General features: G+C 49.1%; 1 protein-coding gene across 5 annotated transcripts in view; it reads right to left on the reverse strand.

Annotated features, from left to right (window-relative positions):
* RPS6KA2 (ribosomal protein S6 kinase A2) overlaps positions 1 to 24,452 on the reverse strand; it is a 336,121-nt gene that overhangs the window by 149,155 nt on the left and 162,514 nt on the right. Inside the window, exon 1 of one of the 5 annotated variants that reach the window (XM_027552025.1) lies at positions 9,921 to 10,250. The exons of the other annotated variants lie outside the window; for them this stretch is intronic. Within the exon in view, the coding sequence (XP_027407826.1) occupies positions 9,921 to 10,019 (99 nt within the window). The 5' untranslated portion in view covers positions 10,020 to 10,250. Of the gene's footprint in view, positions 1 to 9,920; positions 10,251 to 24,452 lie in introns of those variants that run through there. 5 annotated transcript variants of the gene reach the window in all.

Here is a 24,452-nt window from a genome sequence, read left to right on the forward strand (position 1 = left end):
CTGTTGGAGTGAATTCTGCAAAGTCTTGAGTGCCTCACACATCCAAATCCATGTGTTCTCTCTGCTGAGATCTAGAAACACAAAAGTCACGCCCAGCCTCACGCTGTTTCTCGGGGTTCTCTGGGATGAAGGCAGGAAGCAAGCATCGCTCCCTTATTCCGGCAGCCCACCTGCCCTCTTCCTGAGCTGCAAACTAAAGCAGAAAGCCAGAAGCCAAGGATGTTCTAAAAATGTGTTCTTTTCTGCTTTATCTGGTTGGTTTTTTTTTTTTTTCCTTTACTTAATCTTCAAAGTCAACCAAACAGAGCAGCAAGGCATACAGCAACAGTGTCTCCGCGATTGGCCCCTTTCCACACTGGCCGTGCGGACGCTCGCCTGCCCGCCCCACCTGGCCCCTCAGCCTCCTCCCGGCAGGTGCCCCCCTCCCACACGCCCCCTTCCTGTGCAAGCTGTCCACAGAGCGCCCTCCCCAGTGCATGTTCTACTCACGGCTCACAATAAGAAGCTTTCTCCGTTTTCCATTCTTAGAGATCATCCACACTGTCCTTTGGATGTAAAACATATATCTGAAACGATGTATCTAATCTTAGCTGCAGAAACTTTGCAACTATCCTGGGCCAAAAGTGTTAAAACTGAGACCTGACCAAGCAATCTGCTCAATAGTCACTAGTGCATTTCCAACACAACTACTCCAAAAGGGAGTCTTTCAAAGTAAAATCCCTCCATCCCTGTTCCTTAAAGATTCCACCGCACATTTTAACAGCCATATGTTTTAATAACCGCGCGTTTTAACAAGTAAAAGCTGCCTCCGGGCAGACAGTGTGGCCGGGTGTCCCAACACAGAGAATGTCACGGCTCACGCTGACTGCAGACACCCAAGCTGACCAATCCTCCTCTAACGTGTGGGTTTTCTTTCGGTCACGCCAAGTGGCATGTGGGATCTCAAGTTCCCACTCCAGGGATCGAACCCGAGTCCCCTGCAGTGGAAGCGGGGAGTCTTACCCACTGGCCCACCAGGAAGTCCTCTGATCTGTGTCTTTGAATCTCCCTAATTTAATACAGGAGGGCAGAAGAGCCAAAATAAAAAACAGTTCTTGTTCCTGAGAAGTCAGACCATCTCCACCGGCTCCTGAGCCCCACGCTAGCGAGCTGACGCCAGGAATGGTGGGAGCCTCTCTGCTCTGCCAGAGCCACTACTTCCCTGAATTACGTTTAAAATGACAGCGACCGGGCCGAGAGCGTTGCTGCCAGCAGCCTCGCGCAGCTCGGCCCAGGGAAGCAGGCTTCGTGGGGACAGGGCTGACTGGGAGCGGGCAAGTCCTCAGAAGGGCAGGGAGGAGAGGCTGGCTCAGGAGGACAACCTCTCCTCCCCACAACGACACACTGACCCCCTTCCAGACGGGGTTCATCACAGCCAGCTGTGGGCAACGCCACAGAGCCCAAGGGCAGACGCTTCCCTCACCGGGCACATCCAACCTGCCGGTCATTTAATAACCGGAGGGCAGCCTCGCCACCCGTGCGGCCAACAGCGGGAGGGAGAAGGACATGCCCAGGCCGGCAAGACCCAGCACAGCCAGCGGGGGGAGCAGGGGACCTCTGGTCAGGGAGGGGGTCGGGGCGAGGGGACAGCACCCCTGCCTGGCTCTCTGTCACCCCTGCCACCCTCTCCTGTCCCTGAATGGCACAGGAGCTGACTCCTGGGGCTCTCAGGGTGGGGCAGCCTGCAGACCCTTGGAGTGAAAGTGAAGCTCGCTCAGTCATGTCCCCTCTTTGTGACCCCAGGGACTATACAGTCCATGGAATTCTCCAGGCCAGAATACTGGAGTGGGTAGCCTATCCCTCCTCCAGGGGATTTTCCCAACCCAGGGATCAAACCTAGGTCTCCTGCTTTGCAGGCAGATTCTTTATCAGCTGAGCCACTAGGGAAGCCCAAGAGCACTGGAGTGGGTAGCCTATCCCTTCTCCAGTGGATCTTCCCAATCCATGAATCGAACCGGGGGTCTCCTGCATTATAGGCAGATTCCTTACCAACTGAGCTATCAGGGCAGCCTTGGGAGCCGGCAAACCAAAGCTTGTGGAAAAGATCGGGTACCGAGTGTGTGCTGGCTGGACTAGGTCAGGGCTGTCTGATCAGTGGTGTTCCTGGGACCCCCTTTAAGAGATATCGAGGCACACAAGCAGATTTCTAACAATAACAGGTACTGCTCAAGAAAAATGATTCTGGCACTTGCTAGAGACGATGAGGAAGACGTTATTCAAGGGACCACTGCCATGGGTTTGCCGCAGGGGACCGAGATGGAGCTCCATCCCGAAAGAGGAGGGCGGGGGGTGATCTGCAGCCCAGGGGCAGGTGGGTGGCCGGTGGGGGCAGGACAATTCTTTGTAAACTGAGCTGAAGGCGGGTCAGGGTTGCCACACCTTGCCTGGGGTCGTGGGGGTGAGGAGCTGGACCACAGGCCAAGGGTGGTCAAACACTGAGGCTAGCCGAGGGTCCTATCTGAATCGACACAGCAGGATTCTTGCTGAAACCAGGCGCGGTGGGCCCACCTAGGACGACACAGAAGCCCAAGGTCCGGCCAGCGGGAAAGAAGGGCTGGGAGAGCCGGGCTCACGTCTGAAGGGGGAGAGCTCTTGTCGGCACGTGGTTCCAGACTCTGCCTCTTGCCGGCCTGGGGATCAGCCACAGTGATCAGACTGTGAGAAGCAGACTCACAGCCACCACAGTCATCTCTACCCCCGGGGTGCAGGCTCCCGGGGTTTAATTACACCTGCACCACCATGACAGCTCCTGAGCCAACTCACTGGCAGGGAAGACTTCCTACACCGCTGCAAGTCAGATATGACGAACAATATTTTATACTGAATGTATCTGAGCCGCTTGCTTGATTAAATCACACTGTAGCTTTACAGACTATCTGCTGGTAATTCCTACTTGAGTTTAATTTACTAGCTTTTACCAGTGAAAATACATCAGCTGACACGTGATGCTGCTGGGGGAAAAATACAACACAAGCCAGCGTCATTGGAAATAATAGCAGTGCATGCTAGAGAATGCTTTTAGCTACACTGGCTTGCTTACTTAACACACACGGAAGCTTGGACCAAAGGTGAAGAGCCTTTCTGGCTGAACTACTGGTTCCCAGCTGGACTCACACTGAACACGGTCACCCCCAGTCTCCCCATATCTGAAAGGGCACTGCCCACTGGAGCCCTGTAGGGACTAGTCCACACCTGGGCTCTTGTGCAGACATCACTCTTTATCTCCTGCTCCAGCTCCTGTCTCAGAGTGCCAGCACCTCCAACCCACTTATTAACTTGGCTCATCTAAGAAACTGTCCACCTGACAAGCAAGAAACAGCATGCAATCCAGGGTAATTGGCAAAGCAGTTGACGTGGACAGATATGCCGTTTTTTGCTTAGTGTGTTTTATTTCATTCCTGCACTTCTAAATGCGTGAAAAATATACAGAAATAGTCTTGGCGAGGGCTCCCCCACTAGCTCAGATTGTAAAGCATCCACCTGCAATGCAGGAGACCCAGCTTCGATCCCTGGGTCGGGAAGATTTCCCTGGAGGACGAAATGGCAACCCTTTCCAGTATCCTTGCCTGGAGAATCCGATGGACAGAGGAGCCTGGTGGGCTACAGTCCATGGGGTCACAAAGAGGTGGGCACAGCTGAGTGACTAACACACAAGTCTTGGCTACATCAGGGTAGTGGAGGACGCTCAGTGAATAGGTCAAAGAGGTCGAAAAAAAGGAGTGAATCTACAAAGCAGACGCACAGACGCAGAAACAGCCTCGTAACCACCGCCAAGCGGGCGGAGAGCGGGGGAGGGATGGATGGGCCACGCAAACTCTTACATACAGGGTGGATAAACAAGGTCCGACTGTAAAGCACGGGGAATTGTATTCAATATCCTGAGATAAACCACAATGGAAAAGAATATGAAAATGAATGCGTGTATATATATGCATAGCTGAATCACTCTGCTGTACAGTAGAAACTAACACAGCACCGTAAGCCAGCTATTACTGTTCAGTCGCGGAGTCGTGTCCGACTCTTCTGTGACCCCATGGACCGTAGCCCTGCAGGCTCCTCTGTCGATGGGACTCTCCAGGCAATTACACTGGCCATTTCCTTCTCCAGGGGAGCTTCCTGCCCCAGGGATCAAACCCTCATGTCCTGTTTGGCAGACAAATTCTTTACTGCTGAGCCCCCTGGGAAGCCCAAGCCAACTATACTTCAATCAAACAATTTTTTTTAAGGGGTGAAATCTAAATATTTTTAGTTGTCTTTTCACATATTTTTGAATAAGAAACAATACTTTGGGGGTATTTTCCTGGATGTAAGGAAAGAAAGTGTGTACTGAAATTGCAAAGATAAGCCGACCACAAATAAGGAATTAAGTCTAGTGTCTTCAAAATGGAACAAAGCATAAATAAGTAAAACAATAAGCAAATTAAGTATTCACTAAAACAGACTTCCCCAATGGCTCAGCAGTTAAGGAGTCTGCCTGCAATGCAGGAGACCCAGGAGACAAGATCCTCTGGAGAAGGAAATGGCATTCCACTCCAGTATTCTTCCCTGGAAAATCCTATCAAAAGAGGAGCCTGGGAAGTTACCGTCTATAGGGTCCCAAAGAGTCGGACAGGCCAAAGCACATGCTGAGGCTGAAAATGGACTACTTCTGTGGTCCCACTGACCTGCTGTTGCTGCTGTCCAAAAGCCCAATAAAACAAAGATTAACATAGGATTTCTTTGGGTGCATTTACTGAAACTACCTGACAATTATTTTAATTACAAATGGTTTTCCTGGAAACCTCCCAATATCAAGAAGAGCTTACCAATCAAGGATCAAGAATAAGTTTGAATGCTTTAACTTTCCAGGAAGTTTTCTTTTTTTTCCCCCAGAATGGAGCCAACATTGCTATAGTTGCTAACAGCCCCTTAACTTTTACTTTATGAGGATACCAGGTTTCCTTTAAAAAGGGTAAGTAAAATGTATCCATATGTGCACATGGATAATGATTGATTATCTGTGAGCGTTGGAAATGGGAACAAATTGACAATTGATGTAATTAGACCACTGAACTCCAAAGACGCCAGTGATTTCACAGGACTTACACCCTACACAGCAGTTTCCATGTGTCTTTGCCTCTCTCACCAGATGTTACATTCACTGAGGGCAGGGATCAGACGTTCATCTCTCAACAGCTTAGCACAGGGCACACGGAATGTGTAGATAATTGAGCAAATAAATAAGTGAATGAAGCTCTTCTCCACTCGAGTTTACCACTATCAATACCCCAGGGAGTGCGTGTGTGCGTGCTAAGTCACTTCAGTCGTGTCCGACTCTGTGGGACCCTCCGGACTGCAGCCTGCCAGGCTCCTCTGTCCATGGGATTCTCCAAGCAAGAACACTGGAGTGGGCTGCCACGCCCTCCTCCAGAGGATCTTCCTGACCCAGGGATCACACTTGCCTCTCTGATGTCTCCTGCTTTACCACTAGTGCCACTTGCGAAGCCCCACCCCAGGGAGAGGACTTGCCTTTTGTCCTTCTCATTCATCCCCAACTGTCTTTCAGTAAAAACGTCAAAGTCAGGTGAAATGACAAAGAGAACCAAATTCCTGGCTTTGCTAACCCCAAGCAAAAGAAGTGTTCCCTAAATGAACCGACCTTGAATACTGATCCATTTAGCAAACTGGTAGATAAATCTTACCCCGAGTAAACAATACCCCTTTTCATTAATCAAAGCCCAGTATTCTCTCCAGAACATTTCCTGGTCAACCTTTCTGAACCTGACCGAGCCCTGAACCATGCTCTGCACACACTTGGAAGGTTTCCTAGGGTACTGAGGGGTGCTGGGCAGGCTTCTTTCCCCAAGATCTGCTAGGTCAGCGAAGCGATGGCAGGGCGGTTTCTGATCTAGAACCCGCCTGAGCTCTGGGTGCCTCGGCTTCAGGACCTGCGCTGTAATGCATTCCTGGACCCCAGGTGACAGGCAAGATAAGGACGAGGAACAGCGGCATCCCAGCCAGACGACGGGAGCTCCATCTTAGCCAGTGGGGCCACTGTTATCGAATGAATCAGGCTGGAATACAGTCTGCGAGAACTGATCTCTGCCTTTCCTTCCCCAGGGTGCTCAGAACAGCATCTCAACGATTAATTAATTACCAGGCTGGGACACAGCAGAAGCCATGGGATCTGTAGGCCCTGGGGGAGATGGTGGTGAGGGGGGTGTCCAATCTCAGGTTCAGACAGAACCGGTAGACATTCAACAATACAAAAAACATCAACAAGCCTGGGAAATACTTTATCAATATCCATAGCTAACAATGATTGATTACTGATTTTATCTTCCAGTCTCCATGTTAAACCTTTATGTATAGTAGCTCGGAATCATCATATAAAGCCCATGAGGTAGGAGTCACCATCATCCCCATTTCACAAAGGAGAAAAATGAGGCTGGGAGAGTTGAAGGAACTGCCCTGCTATGAGAGGTAAAAGTGAGACTCTAATTTCAGTGGCTCTACTGCGAAGCCCACCGAGAACTCCCAACTTCCAGAAAAGGTTCTCTAGGATAATTTTAGGTTATGGAGCACATTCCAAAAATATCCCCTAGAGTAGCTTTCTTTTAAAAAATGAAAATAGCCTTCATCTGTGCATCTTCTAATCCATGGTAAACTCCAAAAAACACACAACCAGAAATGGCTAAAATTAATAAGAGACAGCACACACTCTCATAGTAAGAACTTCCTGTCAAACACGTTAGAAGCACAAGCAAGTCATTTTGCTTCCCTGGGCCCCATTTTCTCAACTATAAAATGGACAGTTAGACGAGGCAATAGTCACACCTTCTAGAAGTGCTGTGGCTCTTAGGCAATGCTGCCAGTGGCCTCAGATCAGCGCTTTCTTGGGGTTGAGGGTTTGGCAGATGCTGAGCCCTGAAGCCTTTCTAGGGTATGCACACAGAAATAGATTCAAGATCTCCAAGTTCCATTTAGAAGCCCCCAAAATCATCCTTGCCAGTCAATGATTTAGCCAACTCAGCTGGCACAATGCTGACACACTCTAAAAACATTTAAGCTGTAATTTATAAACTGATTCCAAATCTTATATTAAGCAACCTGGCTTCTCTGTTCATTAGAGTTTACCAAATGCTGAGTTCTAAACCTAAAAGTCAAGTCAAATGTAAAAGCAAGTATGAAACACCAAGTCTCTCCCCAGGAGCCTTTTTGATAAAGATGATACTGTTTCAATCTCCAAATATAATAACTACTGTTACTTTCCTGTTAATATCACTAGATACTGAATTTAAACAAAACAAACTTTTCAGTCTGTCTATTTTAAAATATAAATTTCACTGAAAAAATAAAAAAATAAGTTTTTTTACAAAATGAGCTATTTTTTTCATTAGTCCAGAGGAAATATACATCCGTGTTAAGTACTTTATACGTCCTATTTCTCAACCTCAAATAACTGACAAACCTCCTTCTCAAATTTCACATTTTTTGGTGAGTGGTTCTTGGTCTCTAATCTGTAACTGAATGAATGAATGGTGGTGGTGATTTAGTCACTAAATCGTGTCCGACTCCTGCAACCCCAGGGAATATAGCTCACCAGGCTCCCCTATCCATGGGATTCTCCAGGCAAGAATACTGGAGTGGGTTGCCATTTCCTTCTCCAGAGGATCTTCCCAACCCAAGAATCAACCCCAGGTCTCCTGCACTGCAGGCAGATTCTTTACCGACTGAACTACTGAATAGACAGGATCCTTTGGGGAACACTGGAAGGCAGTCGGGCAGGAATATGGGATTTACTGGACTGAAGCACAGGTCAGCACTCAACAGATCCCCCACCAGGCGGAGGCACCATGAGGCCAGGACGGCTACGTCCTGGGTATTTTGGATCTACAATGCCCAAAACAGGACTGTGCGTGCACACAGCAGGATCTCAGTTAACACTTGCAGAATGATTTGCTTAAGTTTTCAGCAGGATTCTCAGGTTTTGCTCTCATGGTTTTTCCTCCCTAGCAGTACAATGAGGGCAGTAACACACGTCTACCTGGATTTTCACAGGGATCAACTATGAGCAGCTGCTGAGAGCGTCTGCAGAGACCGGAGCACTGAATCAGCGCTGGGCATCTTTATCAGCACTTCTGTCCACCTCCAGACAGGGTACCTGGCTCACACGAACTGCTCACTGATCACGTGCTGACAGGATACATTTCTTCCTCATCCGCTTGACCTTCTGCATGTCTGATGGTTTATTTATAGTTTTATTTTGTGTACAGAAATTTTATTTTCACACCGAAGCAACATCACTTCTCTGTCCCCACTCCCCACTCGGTTCCTATTGTATTCTTTTGAGGCACTTCCACAGCCCAGAACACCAGTGGTAACTGTATTGTGCCCACAGGACTCCTGACATCCAGGAGGGCCAGTGTTTAGGCCCCTTTACCTAAACGACACCGGAGTTCACTGCCTCCCCTTGGCAAGGACACGAATGGAGGGAGACAAGAAGCTGTGTAATAAACTTGGCATTTAGGTATGAAGGGAAATACTCTTCTGAGTTTCTATTCTTGTCTACTTTGGTGTTTTTTAAAAGCCTGACATCCAGTAAGATGACTTATCCCAATGAACTTATGCTTCATCTGTCAGCATGAGGTTTAAAGGAAGCCCTCCTCCATTATTGAATTATTGAATGAATAGTTGTATTTGAAAGATATGTTTTATCCACGGAAACCAGTCACAAAGATCCTACCTAGTCCTTAAAATTCTGATTTAGTGATTTCATAACAGAAACTTTTAAAACAAGTACTTCTCTGTTGCTTTCATTTCAACTCCTGAGCTTCGCTTAAAGATCTCTTGTTACAGAACCCATGCCTGTATCTAATATCATGGCAGCCAGGACAAAGAAACCCAAGATGAAAAATGTGACATTGTTCCCACTGATGTGACTTCATTAGAAGCAAACACATCAAAACCTCCATAGGTGCCAGCCTTGTGGCAAAGGCGAGGACAATGTCAAAAGAAATCTCTAGGTTGTGTCCACTAGCTCCACCCACCCCCCCCCCCCCAAAAAAAAACCCCCACAATGTCCTTTTTTTCACTTAAACATGCTTCACAGTTTGGTCATCTATATATTCAACCATGTAGTTTGGACACTGGAATGCAAAGAATAAGATGTGATTGTTGAAATACAAAACACATTAGAGAACCGTGCACAGACCACTTGGAAACCCTAAGATGACAAGATGCAGGACCGGAGAAAAGGGTCCTCTGGGTTTCAGAATGAATCCATATCACACCCAGAGGCACAGGGCTATTGCATCAGGCACTTTACTATGGAGCACCATTTCAGACTAGTCCAGGTGGATTGTGGTGCTGCCCTAAAAAAAAAAAAAAAAAATTCCCTTTTGTCAGTTCTACACTGATTTCAAATTCACGAACAATCTACACTACACGGTAGTATCTGTGTGGCTTTGGTCTCTGTAAAATAAACCTGATCAACACCAGCCCAGGGTGGGGCTGGGGAAGCTGTGTACTTGGGACTTCTGAGGTGCCACACCGAACGGCACAGGCTGAAACCCTCTCCACCCACCCGGGGTGGGCACCCGGGGTGACTACCCCAAATCCTGCACAGAGCGTGGAACAAAACTGGTTAGAGATTCAACGCGGGCAGAGCTTAGTTTCCGCTGAGGATCCGAAGACTCGTCCAAGGATTTACTAAGTCCCGACAATAACATTCGGTTTTAGGAAGATCGGAGAGGTTCTCAACTTTAGCTCCCTGACACGGGTCGCAGGGTGACCGTGCATCTGACAATCGGAAAGGCTCGCGACTGCCCCAAGACCCGCAGCCTCCTCCAGGGCGCGGCGGGGACAGGAGTACTTGCGCGCTCAGAGGCGAGGGCATTTACCTCGAGTCGGCTAAGACTGGAGCTCTTGGAGCGCGACTTCTTGCGCAGGTACACGGAGAAGAACCTGCGCACCGTGAACTTCTTCATGCTCAGCTCCATCGCCCGGAGCCCAGCCGCGAGGAGCCGCAGGGCCGGAGGACGCGCATCCCCGACGCATCCCAGGCGCGCGGGGTCAGGTCCGCTCGCGGGCGCGAGCGGCCGGGGAGCCCGGCACGGCGGCCATCGGCGCGGGGCGCGGGCGGCGGGCACAAAGGGCAGGCCGAGCCGGCCACAGCGGCCGGGGGCCCAGCGCTCCCGCCTCCTCCCTCCTCCTCCTCCTCCTTCTCCTCCTGGTCCAGCCTGCGAGGACCAGCCCCAGGCAGCCCCGCCCCCCGCGCCCCGCCCACGGCCACTACCGCCAATCAGCGCCCGTCGCTCCGCCCGGCCTCCGCCACTACGACCAATCAGAGTCTGCTGCCCCGGGCTCTCCCCTCCCTCTCCTCCTCCTCCTCCTCCTCCTCCTGGTCCAGCCTGCGAGGACCTGCCCCGGGGAGCCCCGCCCCTCTGTGCCCCGCCCACAGCCACTACCGCCAATCAAAACCCGCCGCCACTCCCGGCCCTCCGCCACTGCGGCCAATCAGAACCTGTCGTCCCGAGCTCTCCCCTCCCCCTCCTCCTCCTCCTCCTTCTGGTCCAACCTGCGAGGTCCAGCCCCGGGCAGCCCCGCCCTCCATCGCCCCGCCCACAGCCACTATCGCCAATCAGAGCCCGCCGCAACGCCCGGCCCTCCGCTACTACGGCCAATCAGAGCCTGCCGCCCCGGGCTCTCCCCTCCCCCTCCTCCTACTCCTCCTCCTCCTCCAGCCCGGGAGAACCAGCCCCGGACAGCCCCTCCCCTCGTTCCCCGCCACTACCACCAATCAGCGCCCAGCGCCCCACTGCCCCAGGCTCTCGCTTCTTCTCCCCGCCCCGTCCTTCCGCGTACGCGCTCGCTGTGGCTCCGCCCCCACCGCCCCTTCCACCAATCAGCGCTCTCGACGGCGCATCCCTAATGAGCCCGCGGAGGGGACCGCGGCGCCAAGCGGGGAGAGCTGCGCGGCTGCTCGGCAGCTACTGTCGCTGTCTCTCTCTCTCTCTCTTTGGTTGGCCTGCTGGGCTGTTTTCCTAGCTTGGGATGTCATTATGTTTTCTTTCCTTAAAGCATCCATATAAGGACTTGGCTCTCATGCGTTTCTGTGCTGGACAAAACTTTGCTGATTAGCAAACACTTCTAGAAAACAGAACAAAACGGGGTGGAGGGTGCTCCAGGAGCTGCACAAGTGATCTACACCGCTCTTCTCCCCTTGGCCCCAGCGGCCCTCCCCATGAGCGCGTCCCCGCAGCCCGGGCGCCCGACCTGGGGGTCCGCCAGTCTTTGCCCGGTGATGAGTGGACCCCAGCGCAGCCCAGGGCGGCCGCACCCAGCTGGGGAAGCCTCCGCGGCTGTGTTTGGAGAACAAAGACACACATCCGTTCTCCATGACCTCCGACTCCATATATAGAAAATTACCCAAACGGATGATTTACCGGGTGTCCTGAGTGTCCTAACTCAGGGCCCTCAGAAACCAGCTGCTGGCTGTAGGGCTGCAGGGGATTTGCCCTAAAGGGGAACACAGTTTCCCGCCCCCCAACCCCCCCCCCCCCCCAGAAATGCTCATCAGAGGGCTGGAGTCCGGGCCAAATTTGTGACCTTTGGACTTTGTGCAGCCTTTTCTGTTTTCTTTTTGTGCATTGTCCACGTATTTTTGTTTAAAACACGGACCAGACAATCTCATTAACAATCTACCACCACGCCCTGAAAAGTCCAGAAGCATCCGTGCACGCGGCGCTGTGTGACGAGTACTGCTTTGCCAGGCAGATTGTGAAAAATCTACCTGTCATATGATCCCCTGGCTTAATCAAAGGCTGCATTAATAATACTGGTGTCAGGCTATCTTTGCTACAGCGAGTAAACAGCGGAGGCTCCCAGAAAAGAACTGGTAAGTTCATGCTACATCTGGGTCAGCAGGTGAGGTCAGACACTCTCTGGGGTTTAACGAGGGTAAGCACAGTCAGTTTAGCATCAAGATGCTGGCACTGCCGTTTCCTTGCCGATGAGCCTGAGCACACTTGCACATTCTGTGTTCCCACTGTGCATCTCTAAGATGAAAACAGGCCCCGAACCGGGTCCTGCTTCCTGCAAGGATTCTGCTCGGGGCCATTATCCCTACTCTGCAGAGGAGCTTCCTACCACCCAGTGTCCCCCGACAGCACCACTCAGGCATCCCAGCTCTAAACAAACAAAGACAGGCCAGGGCTGTGCCATGTGGCTGCTCTGGCAAAGAGAGCACTTGATGGACAGCAGACATCAGGCTTGTCACCGGCTCCAGGAGTGAGGAAGGGGCCAGCTGTGGGTAGATGATGCAACTAGTCAGACACGGGATTATGGCTTGCCAGCGATGCTAGCTCAAGGGCACCCTGTGCAAGACAAACACCTTGGGGTAGGTCCAGATCAAGGCTTGTGCTTCACCAACAAGAGCATCTGACCTGTTGTAACAAGACAGGAAAGACATTGTCTCTGGGACGTTCAGGATCCCCCATGTTCGAATGCTACAAAATGGCTCTGTTGAACTTGGACATCTCAAAAGAAAAATGAAAGTAGCTTTCATATTTCAGCTGAGGAATTTATTTCATTGCTAGAATAAGTCTGTTTGCTTTTGTCCCGGTAAAAGAGAGATATATAAAAATCTCTAGCGATCATTGTCCACCACTGTGTGTGCTAATGCAACCAAATCCTCCAGATCAGCACATCTTGGGTAGGTATCAGGGCCCACTTTAACCTGACTCCAAACGATCCCTAGCAAATATTGGGAAAGAAAAGATGAGCTTAATAAAGGCTGGTGCCCAGATGATAGAGTGGGGAGGCTTGGAGAGAAGACCAAGAACTCAGAGACCCCTGATTATCCTGAGTTTCTTCCTGACTTAAGCACGATCCATCTGGGACTGAATTCAATAGCTACTGCTGCTTCTAAAAGAGGACCAGACTGGTCGGTGTGCATTCATATGGGTTGAACACAGGATTACAGAGCTCCTCTGAGTACCTGGCCCTGTGCTTGACATGCGGAAGCACAACATGATTACAACATGGCCCCTGACCTCCAGAAGTTCACAGCTGTGTGCTAGAGAAGCAAAGTGAATAGACAAATCTGATGTAGGTTTTACATAATGTTGAAGAAACATGTAAAAAAAATGCTCCATGAACAGAGATGAACGAAGAGTCGACCCTAACTGGAGAAGCCGAGGAGGAGGGAGCTTTGGGGTGAACTCTGGGGACGAGGAGACGTGTTCTGTGCAGACAGAGGAGGTGGGGTCCCAGGCTGTGGAAGAATAAGGTTATTGGGAACTTGGAACAAATACAATCTCATGATTGATTAATGAAAACTAAAGTTTGTACCAAGTCCCAAAAACACAGAAGGCAAAGGATTTGAGAATCCCAAGGATGATAACAGGGAGCTGTCCTTCTCGCCCTGGGCAGGAAGGGGAGACAGGCTTTTGTCAGGAAGGTAACTGGCAAACTCCGTGCCCTCCCACCTTGCTTTCCCTCCCTTCAGAGGGCTTTCAGGGATTGGGAGGATTCCCCCTCCTTTATTTCAAGCCCCACCATGAGAGCTGTGATGTCTGGGGGTCAGGATTCTACAGGAGGGAGCAGGGCAGCCCCAGCCGCAGGGAGGCCCCAGGAGCGGCTGTTCACAGAGTGGCCTGCGTCCCAGGGCGCCGAGCAGAAAGGATGTAGCTATGTCTGCTACACATGGTGGCCCAACAGTGAAGAACCTGCCTGCCAACTCAGGAGATGTGCGTTTGATTCCTGAGCTGGGAAGATCCTCTGGAAGAGGAAATGACAACCCACTCCAGTACTCTTGCCTGGAGAATTCCATGGACAGACGAGCCTGGCAGGCTACAGTCGTTGGGGTCACAAAGAGTGGAACGGGACTGAAAACAACAACAGATCAGGGTGGCCGGCATGAGATCTCTAAGTACCCCCAAAACAAGAGGCTGCTCTCCTGTGAGTGGGCTCCAGCCTGGTGGACTGGGGTTCTCTGGCCATAGTAACCTCAGAAGAAGACAAGATGGCTGTCCATGAGAGAAGGGGCCAGGCCGGGTCCGGAGAGCAAGGTCAGCTGGGCCAGGAGCAGATCAAATCCCTTATGATTATACAGTGGAAGTGAGAAATAGATTTAAGGGCCTAGATCTGATAGATAGAGTGCCTGATGAGCTATGGAATGAGGTTCGTGACATTGTACAGGAGACAGGGATCAAGACCATTCCCATAGAAAAGAAATGCAAAAAAGCAAAATGGCTGTCTGGGGAGGCCTTACAAATAGCTGTGAAAAGAAGAGAAGCGAAAAGCAAAGAGAAAAGGAAAGATACAAACATCTGAATGCAGAGTTCCAAAGAATAGCAAGAAGAGATAAGAAAGCCTTCTTCAGTGATTAATGCAAAGAAATAGAGGAAAACAACAGAATGGGAAAGACTAGGGATCTCTTCAAAAAAATCAGAGATACCAAAGGAACATTTCATGCAAAGATGAGCTCAATAAAGGACAGAAATGGTATGGACCTAACAGAAGCAGAAGATATTAAGAAGAGATGGCAAGAATACACAGAAGAACTGTACAAAAAAGATCTTCACGACCCAGATAATCACAATGGTGTGATCACTGTCCTAGAGCCAGACATCCTGGAATGTGAAGTCAAGTGGGCCTTAGAAAGCATCACTACGAACAAAGCTAGTGGAGGTGATGGAATTCCAGTTGAACTATTCCAAATCCTGAAAGATGATGCTGTGAAAGTGCTGCACTCAATATGCCAGCAAACTTGGAAAACTCAGCAGTGGCCACAGGACTGGAAAAGGTCAGTTTTCATTCCAATCCCAAAGAAAGGCAATTCCAAAGAATGCTCAAACTACCGCACAATTGCACTCATCTCACACGCTAGTAAAGTAATGCTCAAAATTCTCCAAGCCAGGCTTCAGCAATATGTGAACCGTGAACTTCCTGATGTGCAAGCTGGTTTTAGAAAAGGCAGAGGAACCAGAGATCAAATTGCCAACATCTGCTGGATCATAGAAAAAGCAAGAGCGTTCCAGAAAAACATCTATTTCTGCTTTATTGACTATGCCAAAGCCTTTGACTGTGTGGATCACAATAAACTGTAGAAAATTCTTCAAGATATGGGAATACCAGACCACCTGATCTGCCTCTTGAGAAATTTGTATGCAGGTCAGGAAGCAACAGTTAGAACTGGACATGGAACAACAGACTGGTTCCAAATAGGAAAAGGAGTTCGTCAAGGCTGTATATTGTCACCCTGTTTATTTAACTTATATGCAGAGTACATCATGGGAAACACTGGACTAGAAGAAACATAAACTGGAATCAAGATTGCCGGGAGAAATCTCAATAACCTCAGATATGCAGATGACACCACCCTTATGGCAGAAAGTGAAGAGGAACTCAAAAGCCTCTTGATGAAAGTGAAAGTGGAGAGTGAAAAAGTTGGCTTAAAGCTCAACATTCAGAAAATGAAGATCATGGCATTTGGTCCCACCACTTCATGGGAAATAGATAGGGAAACAGTGGAAACAGTGTCAGACTTTATTTTTCTGGGCTCCAAAATCACTACAGATGGTGACTGCAGCCATGAAATTAAAAGACGCTTACTCCTTGGAAGGAAAGTTATGACCAACCTAGAAAGCATATTCAAAAGCAGAGACATTACTTTGCCAACAAAGGTTCGTCTAGTCAAGGCTATGGTTTTTCCTGTGGTCATGTATGGATGTGAGAGTTGGACTGTGAAGAAGGCTGAGCGCTGAAGAATTGATGCCTTTGAACTCTGGTGTTGGAGAAGACTCCTGAGAGTCCCTTGGACTGCAAGGAGATCCAACCAGTCCATTCTGAAGGAGATCAGCCCTGGGATTTCTTTGGAAGGAATGATGCTAAAGCTGAAACTCTAGTACTTTGGCCACCTCATGCGAAGAGTTGACTCATTGGAAAAGACTCTGATGCTGGGAGGGATTGGGGGTAGGAGGAGAAGGGGACGACGGAGGATGAGATGGCTGGATGGCATCACTGACTCGATGGACATGAGTTTGAGTGAACTCCAGGAGCTGGTGATGGACAGGGAGGCCTGGTGTGCTGCGATTGATGGGGTCGCAAAGAGTCAGACACGACTGAGTGACTGATCTGATCTGATCTGATCTTGTCTCTCCTCTCCTCCTGCTCTGACCCTGAAAGGAATACTGTGGCTTCCAGTGGGATGGACACTCAAGCCAGGCAAAGAGAAGGTCTCAGTTTGATCAGCCCTTAGGTAGTGAGACACTAACTTCTTCGTCAGGTTTGAAACCTAAAGTGAACGTCGTCGTCTCTTGTTCAAGAAGGGGAAGAAAAGCCATGAAACCTGCCAGCCGCCTTCCACTGTTCACTTTTTGAACAAAGAATGGAAGGGGTGTGATGGCCCAAGCACAAGCCAGGTCTGTGCAACAGACCAGCTACAAGGGGTCTGCTCAGAGCCAAGTCAGCAATTCAGGGTCGAACTCCGAGATTCAGATTCGACCTGTGATCACCATGGAAGTCAGAAGCCCACCCACCAGGGTGGGGGGTGGCAGCACTCTGCCTTCACTCTGAAGTGGACTAAATACCCCTACCTTGCAGACAAGGAGGACAGAGAAGGACAAGTCTCCCCTTAGACATTATGAGCACAGCCATCTCTGACATAGGCTGTGGTCCTAATTCACTCTCTGTGTAACCTAAAAACAGCAACGAAAATTCAAGTTGAGAATTTAAAGTGGTCTCATGGAGAAGGAAATGACAACTCACTCACTTGCCTGGAGAATACCATGGACAGAGGAGCCTGGTGGGCTACAGTCCATGGGGCCACTAAGAGTTGGACAGGACTGAGCGACTTCACTCACTATAGAGTGCTTACGAGGTACCAAGAGATTGTCATGGATTTTGTATTTATTGTGAATAATCATGAGATTTCTTTTATTATCCTCATTTACAGTTAATAAAGTTCAGAAGCAAAAAAATAAATAAAGTGGTCTCAGATGGTTCTTTGCTGTGGTAAGGAATCTGCCTTCCAACGCAGGAGATGCAGGTTCGATTCCTGGGTCAGGAAGATCCCCTGAAGGAGGAAATAGCAACCCACTCCAGTGTTCTTGCCTGGAGAATCCCATGGACAGAGGAGCCTGGTGGGCTACAGTTCATGGGGTCACAAGTCGGACATAACTTAGTGACTAAGTTACCACCACCGGTATTCTTGCCTGGAAAACTCCATGGACTGAGGAGCCTGGCAGGCTGTAGTCCATGCGGTCACAAAGAGTCAGACACAGCTGGGCAACTGAGCGCACACAGGCGGTTCTTAGCCCAGGGGCCTAACAGAAACCTCAGAAATGCTCTCTAGAGAAATCCATGTTAAACCCAGGAATCAAAGAATTCTTTGCATGCAGCTTCCAGGAGCTCACAGCCACTGAACAGGGACACGGCGGGGTCAGCAAAGTCAGCAAGACAGCCAACTATAGAATCAGCCGTGCGGACTTCGGCTCTTGGACTTAGCCAGGTGTTGGACATAAAATCAAATCTAATAAGTTTAAGGAAATAAAAGAAATGAAAATTTGATCAACAGGACTTCCCTGGTAGTCCAGTGGTTGAGAATCTGCCTGCCAGTTCAGGGTACACGGGTTTGATCCCTGGTCTGGGAAGATCCCACATGCTGTGAGGCAGCTAAGCCCGTGTGCTGTACAACTACTGAGCCTGTTCTCTGGAGCCCACTCTCCCCAACAAGAGAAGCCACTGCAATAAGAAGCCTGAGCACCGCGCCTAGAGAGTAGCCCCCGCTTGCCGCTACTAAAGAAAGGCTACAGGAAGCAGTGAAGATCCAGTGCAGCCCAAAATTAAATAAATACGTAAATATATATTTTTAAAAAGAAAATATGATTAACAAGCGAGAGACTCTAAAAACGAACAAAGTACTTCTGGAAATGAGATGATGCAGTCCTGGACACCAAACAGGTACAGCTGAATATAAACATCCTCTTTATCAGAGAGCAAATTCAACGTGGCTGTGGCGAGGTGTGCGTGATCTTAAGATGCCACAGTGAGAAGCGCTGCGTTGTGGAATGTACATCAGAAAGGGAAACATCTGGAATGACGTTCCTACTCGCTCTTCCGATTATGACTGTGTCAAAATCCTCCGAACCTCTAGAACTGGGGCTGACTTTGTCAAGGGGTATAGCTGGCAATGTCTGGGGACATTCTGGAGTCTCACAACTGGGGGTGACGGGAAGGCTGCTGCTGGCATCTCGAGGGCAGAGGCTGGGGGTGCTGGTGAATCTCTGCAGCACCCAGGACATCCCCACAGAGGATGACCCCATGCAGCACTCACCAGTGCCGAGGTGAGAAAGACCCCTCTGTGAAACTGTCTACCTTCCTCACAAGCTCATCACTGCAAAATCAGCAATCCACACAGGGAAACCAAAATGAGAAAGTGCTCTGTAAACTGTAAAGTGCCCGAAAGACGCTATTTGTTAAAATCCTAGAGTTCCACCCAGGAAGATCAATGACATGCCCGGGAAAGCAGGAGCCCCCCACTCCATGTTCTAGAATGCTGATCTGGAAGCTTGCTCCATCGGTCTGTGTCATCCGGCGTAGGGCACGGCCAGTCACCCCATCACCCGAACCAGAGATGAGCCCACCAGCACTGTGTCACGCGTGGGTTCCGTGTGCAGTGACTCCGACTTGCCGTGATACCGTCTCCACGGTGTTCCTGTCTCCCTCTTTTCCAGCTGTTCTCACCAGAGTGTGGTGCTTCCGAGCTCAAGGCCACGCCCCCTAAGTCATCTGCAGTCTGCCGACCGATGTGACCTTTTTAGAAGCAGAGCCCGAGGGGTGGGGAGTGTATTCTCCTGCACGAAGCACCTCTGCTCCTGGGCCCGCCGCGCTCACACCTGGGTGAATGGGAGCGTCCAGCCTCCGTGGGGCCACAGCCACTGCCAGGGCGTCCTTCCTGCCCTTCCCACCTCCTCAAGATTCAGCATTGCTCCAGGAGGCCTACTGAAAATCTGTGCCCCACAGGCGGTGCCAGGGCGCCCTCGCCAGGGTTCTCGTTTTCCTTACGTGCTAGATAACCACCGCTGGCCTCTGTTAGCCTCTCACACCCACGTGGACACACTCAGGATGGCCACTGTGCACAGCACTCTGACACACTGGCCTAAAGGGATTTGGTGAGGAAGACCTGGGCCTGCATTATCATTCCATCTCTGTGATACACTGTGAACGCTATGAACCAGACACAGCGAACCCATTTACGAGGTGGAGACACAGGCCCAGGGAGGTGAACCGACCATCCAAACTTATACAACAGGACAAGAAGAATTCAGACAAGGTCTGTGTGTGCAGGTCCTCACAGATTCACAGCACTACACTAGCTTGGTGTCAGAAGAAGCCACAGGAAGGGCTGGCCACCAGGGGAGACAGGCCAGGGTCGTCCTTTCCCTGGACACCCGCCCTTAACCGAGAAACGCCCCTGGGGCCGAGATTCCGGTGTCAGAGCGTCTCCCAGACCAGCTTTGGTGGCGGCCTCCAGGGACTTCCTTACGGCCTTGGGGACACACCGCACGTGTGTCCTTGGCGGCAGGACGCGTGCCCTGGGAGCAGGGAGGCCAGGTGTCCTTGTAAAAAGCCAGCTTACTCCTGAGGCCGTGGAGGGACGCCAGGGTGAGGCTCTGACCACGTGCGCGAGCCGGGGCAGGGCGTTTGAAACCATTAACGTACACGCGCTCACTGGGTCTTCTCTGATTTTCAGTTTTAAAGCGGGGAGGGGCGGCCTTGCGCTCACTGGGAGGGGCCGGCATCTGTAGGACTTCCGGGTTTGCGCTTCGCTGCGGTTTCCACGTGGCTATGGGCTGGGTCGCGTCCCCCCTAAAAACGTACGTTAAAAGTCTGACCCCCAGAACCTCAGACCGTGGCTTTGTGTGGAGAATAGGGTCACAGCACGTGTAACTGGGAAGACGAGGTCGTGCTGGAGCAGGGAGGGCCTCAAAAGAAGGGCCGCGTGGAGGCAGAGAGAGCGGAGGAGGCCGCAGGGACGCGGAGGCGGAGGCGGGAGCGGGGCGGTCCCAGCCGGGAGTGAGGAGAGGCCGGGAGGTTCCGAGCGGCTGGGCCCTGCACCCCGACCTTGGCCTTCAGGCCTTCGGACCCGTCAGACAGCACGTGTCTGCCGTTGGAAGCTCTGGTTTGTGGGGAGGCAAACACACTCCCCATCCCACAAATCTGCAGTGACTTTCCTGACGAAGACGGCCAGTGGGGAGGCTCACGACCAAACGGAGAATTTGGACAGAAACGGTGTATGAGGAGACTGGGCTGTGAACAGAGGAATAAGGGGCTTTTTCTTGTCAACCCAAGCCCATACATAAACTAGAGAGGAACTTTGAAAGGAAGGGAGCTCAAAGGAAAGAGGAAACAGGTTAAAACTATAGCAGGAAGGATTTTTGTAACTTAAAAAGGAAAAAAAAAAACAACACCCTCTAATAATAGAAAAGTTTCTCAAGACCTGGGTTGGGTACAAAGGAGAATGCAAATTCCTTGCCAGAATGTTTTTTAGCAAGAAATCTTTTTTTTTACTTAAAAAAATTTTTTTTATTTTTAATTGGAGGATAATTTCTGCTGTACGTCAACCTGAATCAGCCACAGGTGCACGTATCTCCCCTCCCTGTTGAACCTCCCCCCGACCTCCCCCCACACCCCACCTCCCCCCACACCCCACCCCTCTACAGCCTTTCAGGCACGAAACATTTATATTAGCAATGAGAACTAGACAAGCACATCAAAAATATGCAGGGGCACTGAAAACAGAACAACAGAGCTTGAGGCTGCACAGCGTGTTGTGTCCTGTGGTCCATCCCTCACCCTCTTCATCAGAAGGACACAGGACCAGGCTGGGCGGTGGGGGAGGGCGTTCTTGGCAATATGGTGGGTTACATATACAGAGGGGATTTCCTGAGACACAGAAAACAAAGGGAAATTCCCCTTATTTTTTTTCAGAGCATGGCTGAGCCAACAGTGAGCAGGGGAAAACAAATTCAGACCAAGAATAAGAAAATGTTCTCCCAAGGTAAGTGGTGTTATGGGCGGCCTTTGTCCTGGAGCCTGTGACAATTCCTGTGGTCTAGACCTGAGGTCTTAACAGGATCTGGAGAATGGGTGGGACTCGGGGGGTGGGGGGAGGGTGGGGACTGCAGAAAGCCTGGGTCATGCAGGGCAGGTCAGACCCACCCTGAAGTCAGGACCCCATTGGGGCAGACTGTAAGGTGAGCTGGGAAATTCTCTCCCTGCAGGAGGAGAGATGCTTTTATAGGTGTGAGCGCTGGAAAGAGGAAGAGAAAAGAACTCTCCTCTCTGGTTTCTGAAGCTCCCACACATGACAGCTGAGGACAAAACATACACTCCGAGCGCAACCTGAAAAACTCCAAGCCAGAAACCTCCTTCTTAAAGATCCCAGTTCATAGCAGCGAAAGGGCCATGTGGAAGCAAATGTAAGTTTTCTGGAGGAACATTCTTCAAACATGTCTCAAAGCTTAATCACAGAGAAAATTGTAAGGAATATGAGCTCGCAGTCATCAGTTGCTAAATTCACGAGGAGATAGGTCACCAGGAGCAAGAGGGAGTAGAGATAACAAGCTGCAGAATCAGACAGTGTAGAGACTACAGGAACTGAAGCCTTTGTATAAATTATATAAAGTGTGTTTGCTTAATATGTTTAAAAAACAAAAGGGGGATTGAAGGCATTACAAGGAAATTAGAGATTATAAAATGATAAGGCAGATTTGTAAACAAAAGTAGAACTTTGCAAATAGAACTATAATAATGTAAATTTACAACAGATTTTATTTTCCTGGGCTCCAAAGTCACTGTGTACACTGGCTGCAGCCATGAAATTAAAAGACACTTGCTCCTTGGAAGGAAAGCTATGACAAACCTAGACGACGTGTTAAAAAGCAGAGGCGTCACTTTGTCAACAAAGGTCCATCTAGTCAAAGCTATGGTTTTTCCAGTAGTCATGTACGGATGTGAGATTTGGAACATAAACAAAACTGAGCGCCGAAGAACTGATGCTTTTAAACTGTGGTGCTGGAGAAGACTCTTGAGAGTTCCCTGGACTGCAAGGAGATCAAATCAGTCAAACCTAAAGGAAATCAGGCCTGAATATTCATTGGAAGGACTGATACTGAAGCTCCAATATTTTGGCCACCCAGTGAGAGGAGCTGACTCATTGGAAAAGACCCTGATCCTGGGAAAGATTGAAGGCAGGAGGAGAAGAGGGCGGCAGAGGATGAGATGGTTGGATGGCATCACTGACTCAAAGGACATGAGTTTGAGCAAGCTCCAGGAGATGGTGAAGGACAGGGACATCCTTGCATGCTGCAGTCCATGGGTCGCAAAGACTTGGACATAACTTAGTGATTGAACAGCAACAACAATAAGATTAAACAATAGTGGACAAAGTCCGATCGAGAGTTGACAAAGGAAAAGTTAGATCTGCTGAAAATCGACAGAGTGCAGATCAGAGACACTTCTAGGTCAAGAACCTGAGAAAGTTCACGACCAGTGAAAATACCACATGGAGAGCTGAACACTCATGGCCAGCAAGGAAATAAAAATCAAGTTAGAAATGAAGTCTTGATTGAAAAAATAGCACAGCAGAAGGAGGGTGGTCAATTACAGCCTTTTAATGTCCCTGTACTTTTTCTGTATGTCAGTAAAGACGCAGATTACTTTTAGACTAAATTAAACATACGTGCTAAAATTTCTAGAGTAACCAATAAAAAAGTAAAAATTCACTGTGTCCAGTTGTCCATTGCTATCCATGAACCAGCTCCCAAGAACCCCTCGGATACCAGAATCCACAGATGCTCCGTCTCTTATATAAAATGCAGTGTTACCACTGCTGGGTCCAAGGTTGGTTGAATCCAAGGATGTGGAACCCAGGGATATGGGAGAGCCAACTGTACCTGCTAAACTAATAGAGTCAAAAGTACAGAACAAGAAAATATTCCAGAAGGAAATACAGGAATTCAGAAAAAGCAGAATGAATGGAAAGCAGAAGCTGTTGGGAGTGGACACGTCTCTGCATTCCTCATCCATTCATGCTGGCCACACTCTTAACCCATTTCTCAGGGTTGTGTTTGCAGTGAGCAGTGTTGGGGGATGAGGTAGCGTTTTCCTCTAGGACAAAGAGCAAGCTTGCTGACCCCTTGTTGTAAACACAAGGTCCCCAAGCTCAGCGACGCTTGCCTGGGATGCAGGTTCACTGTGAGCACAGCGTCCATCTGGCCCCTGCAATGCCCCTTTGCGTGTTCGGGGGCAAAGGAAACCAGTGGAAATAGGTACTCATGCCACTTGAGTGAGGAAGTCCTTTCTCTCTGATCTGGAAGCTTGTGTCTTCCTCCAACATCCCCGAAATAGGAACATGCTAATTATTAGATTCTAAGTAGGCAGAGTCAAAACCTATACCTTTTGCATAAACTAAAAGTGTAGAAAGAAATGAATACATATCAAAAATTGCAATCAATGTGAATGGGCTGAACTCTCCAGTCAACAGACAAAAAAAGCCAAATTGTTTTAAAATAGATTTAGCTACAGAGATATTTCTAAAACAAGAGACACAGAAAACTTGAAATAAAAGAATGGGAAAGATATGTCATGCAAACACTAATAAAGGGAAAGATGATGAAGCAACATTAATGTCATACAAATGACAAGCATGTGAAGATATAAAAAAAGTCACTATATATTCAGAAGTTCCAGTTCACCAGGAAGACATAATAATACATATTATGCATGTACCACATAATAAAGCTTAAAAATATATTCATCAAAATTTGGCAGGATCAAGAAGAGAAATAGACAAGTCCATTATCATTTGGAGGAATGCCCAACACATGTCTCAATAAATGAAAAATCAAGCAGAGGAACAAAAATCTGTAAATATTTGAATAATTAAACAATACATTTAAGAAAGTTGACTTAAGGAACGAGTACATATATCCAGCCACTTCAGACTGTGCATTCTTTACAAGTTCACATGAAATATTTACAAAAAATTGACCACATTATAATCTAGGCACAAAGTATAAAGCAGTAATTAAGAATTAATTTCCAAAAAATAAAGTGAAAATTAATTTCACAAGTGCTTGTTACCACATAGATTGGTTTTTCTTATCATACCACAAGGATCAATTTTATTTCAGTAATAACCCCATAAGATTGGAAAACTTTTTAAATACAATTTAAATAGTATTCCCATGTATAGAAACTGATGATCTATCAGAGGCTTTGTGAAACAGCCATGTTTTGGCAAACATCTCAAAGCTATTCCCAGATCAGTGTCTCGGGCTGGCTTTCTTTTCCTACAAAGCCAAGTGAGTATGCTGGTCCTCACGCAGATCTGTGGGAACAGCCTGTTGTAAACACCTGAACTG

Source organism: Bos indicus x Bos taurus, chromosome 9, assembly GCF_003369695.1.
Source record: "Bos indicus x Bos taurus breed Angus x Brahman F1 hybrid chromosome 9, Bos_hybrid_MaternalHap_v2.0, whole genome shotgun sequence".
NCBI lineage: Eukaryota > Metazoa > Chordata > Mammalia > Artiodactyla > Bovidae > Bos > Bos indicus x Bos taurus.